General features: G+C 60.8%; 1 protein-coding gene across 1 annotated transcript in view; it reads left to right on the forward strand.

Annotated features, from left to right (window-relative positions):
* Nucleotides 1–1,350, forward strand: part of QARS (glutaminyl-tRNA synthetase) — a gene marked incomplete at both ends in the record, with an annotated part of 3,758 nt that extends 2,408 nt beyond the window's left edge. Inside the window, 4 exons of the mRNA XM_009876888.1 lie at nucleotides 286–378; nucleotides 651–778; nucleotides 978–1,044; nucleotides 1,252–1,350. Of these exons, the coding sequence (XP_009875190.1) occupies nucleotides 286–378; nucleotides 651–778; nucleotides 978–1,044; nucleotides 1,252–1,350 (387 nt within the window). The remainder of the gene's footprint in view (nucleotides 1–285; nucleotides 379–650; nucleotides 779–977; nucleotides 1,045–1,251) is intronic.
* Between the last annotated feature and the right edge of the window lie 3 nt (nucleotides 1,351–1,353).

The raw sequence follows: 1,353 nt of genomic DNA on the forward strand, positions 1-1,353 counted from the left end.
CCCCCCAACTGCAACTCCCAAAGGTGCCAGCAGCTCTGACAGACACCAGGGAATTGCCCACTGCCCTCAGCTCAGTCGGGATGTGTCCAGCCCACATGTCCAGTGGCCTGTGCACTGGAGAACGTCCTGCAGCAATGTTGGAATTCAAACAGCCTTGAGTGCACTGATCCCTGAGAAAGCAGGAGTGGGTGGGAGGATGCAGCCGTGGGGACAGAGAAACGTGCTGGAGGGGGAAACCTGCTCCCTGTGCTGGGTCCCCTCATGCAGCTGTGAACTCTCTCGCAGGAGGTGGATAAGGGCTACAAGCGCCTGGCCCCCGGGCAGCCCGTGGGGCTGCGCCACGCCGGCTACGTCATTGCCGTCCAGAACATCATTAAGGTGGGTGGCTCTGGGCACTGGTGACACAAAGTTGGTCTGTGCAATGTCAGGACAAGGCTGTGCCCCATCGGGGAAGGGCATCATCTTGAGCTGGATGCTGTGGGCACAGTGTGGGCCTTTGTAGCAGCTCCTTGCCAGCCCTATGTCTTGTATGGTGGGGAGCAGGGTGGCCCTGTGTTGGGGGGCTGGTCTTTCGGCCCCAGGGCTGCCTGGTGGGATGAGGTTTGTGCCAGACTGCTACCTGGTGGCTCAGCTCCTCTCCTCTTGTCCAGGATGCCAGCGGGCGCGTGATCGAGCTGGAGGTGACCTGCACCAAGTCAGACGTGGCGGAGAAGCCCAAAGCCTTCATCCACTGGGTGTCCGAGCCACTGGTGTGTGAAGTGCGGCTCTACGAGCGGCTGTGAGTACTCAGCCACCTGCAGAGTCACGGGCACAGGCTTGATGGTGCAGGAGCAGCAGCATGGCCGTGGAGCAGCAGGCTCTGCTGGGGTTTTCCTGGTTTCTTTTCCGGGAAGACACTGCTGTGGGGTCTCATGAACTGCTGAGGCACCATATCCTGTCACCTGGTGGCTCTGAGCTGAGACTCTGTCTCATGACAGGTTTTTGCACAAAAATCCCGAGGACCCGTGTGAGGTGCCTGGTGGCTTTCTGAGTGACCTCAACCCTGTGAGTAGCGGCAGGAGCTGGGGTGACGGACTTGGTGGGAGCTGGGGCTGCCCTGTACCCACTATGGAGGCACCTACTTCCATGTGCCCTCTACGCCTGCCTGGGCAAGGCCCTGTCGTGTCCCAGTCTGGAGAAGGACTGAGGTGAGCAGGGCTCTGGAGGGCACAGAGGGGTCAGGCGTGCTGACTGAACTGCCTCTGCTGCCAGGACTCGCTGCGTGTTATCAGCAACGCCCTGGTTGACGTCTCGGTCCTCTCCGCCCGGCCCTTTGACAAGTTCCAGTTTGAGCGGCTGGGCTACTTCTCGGTG

The sequence above is a fragment of the Apaloderma vittatum genome, unplaced genomic scaffold (genome assembly GCF_000703405.1).
Source record: "Apaloderma vittatum isolate BGI_N311 unplaced genomic scaffold, ASM70340v1 scaffold25999, whole genome shotgun sequence".
Classification (NCBI taxonomy): domain Eukaryota; kingdom Metazoa; phylum Chordata; class Aves; order Trogoniformes; family Trogonidae; genus Apaloderma; species Apaloderma vittatum.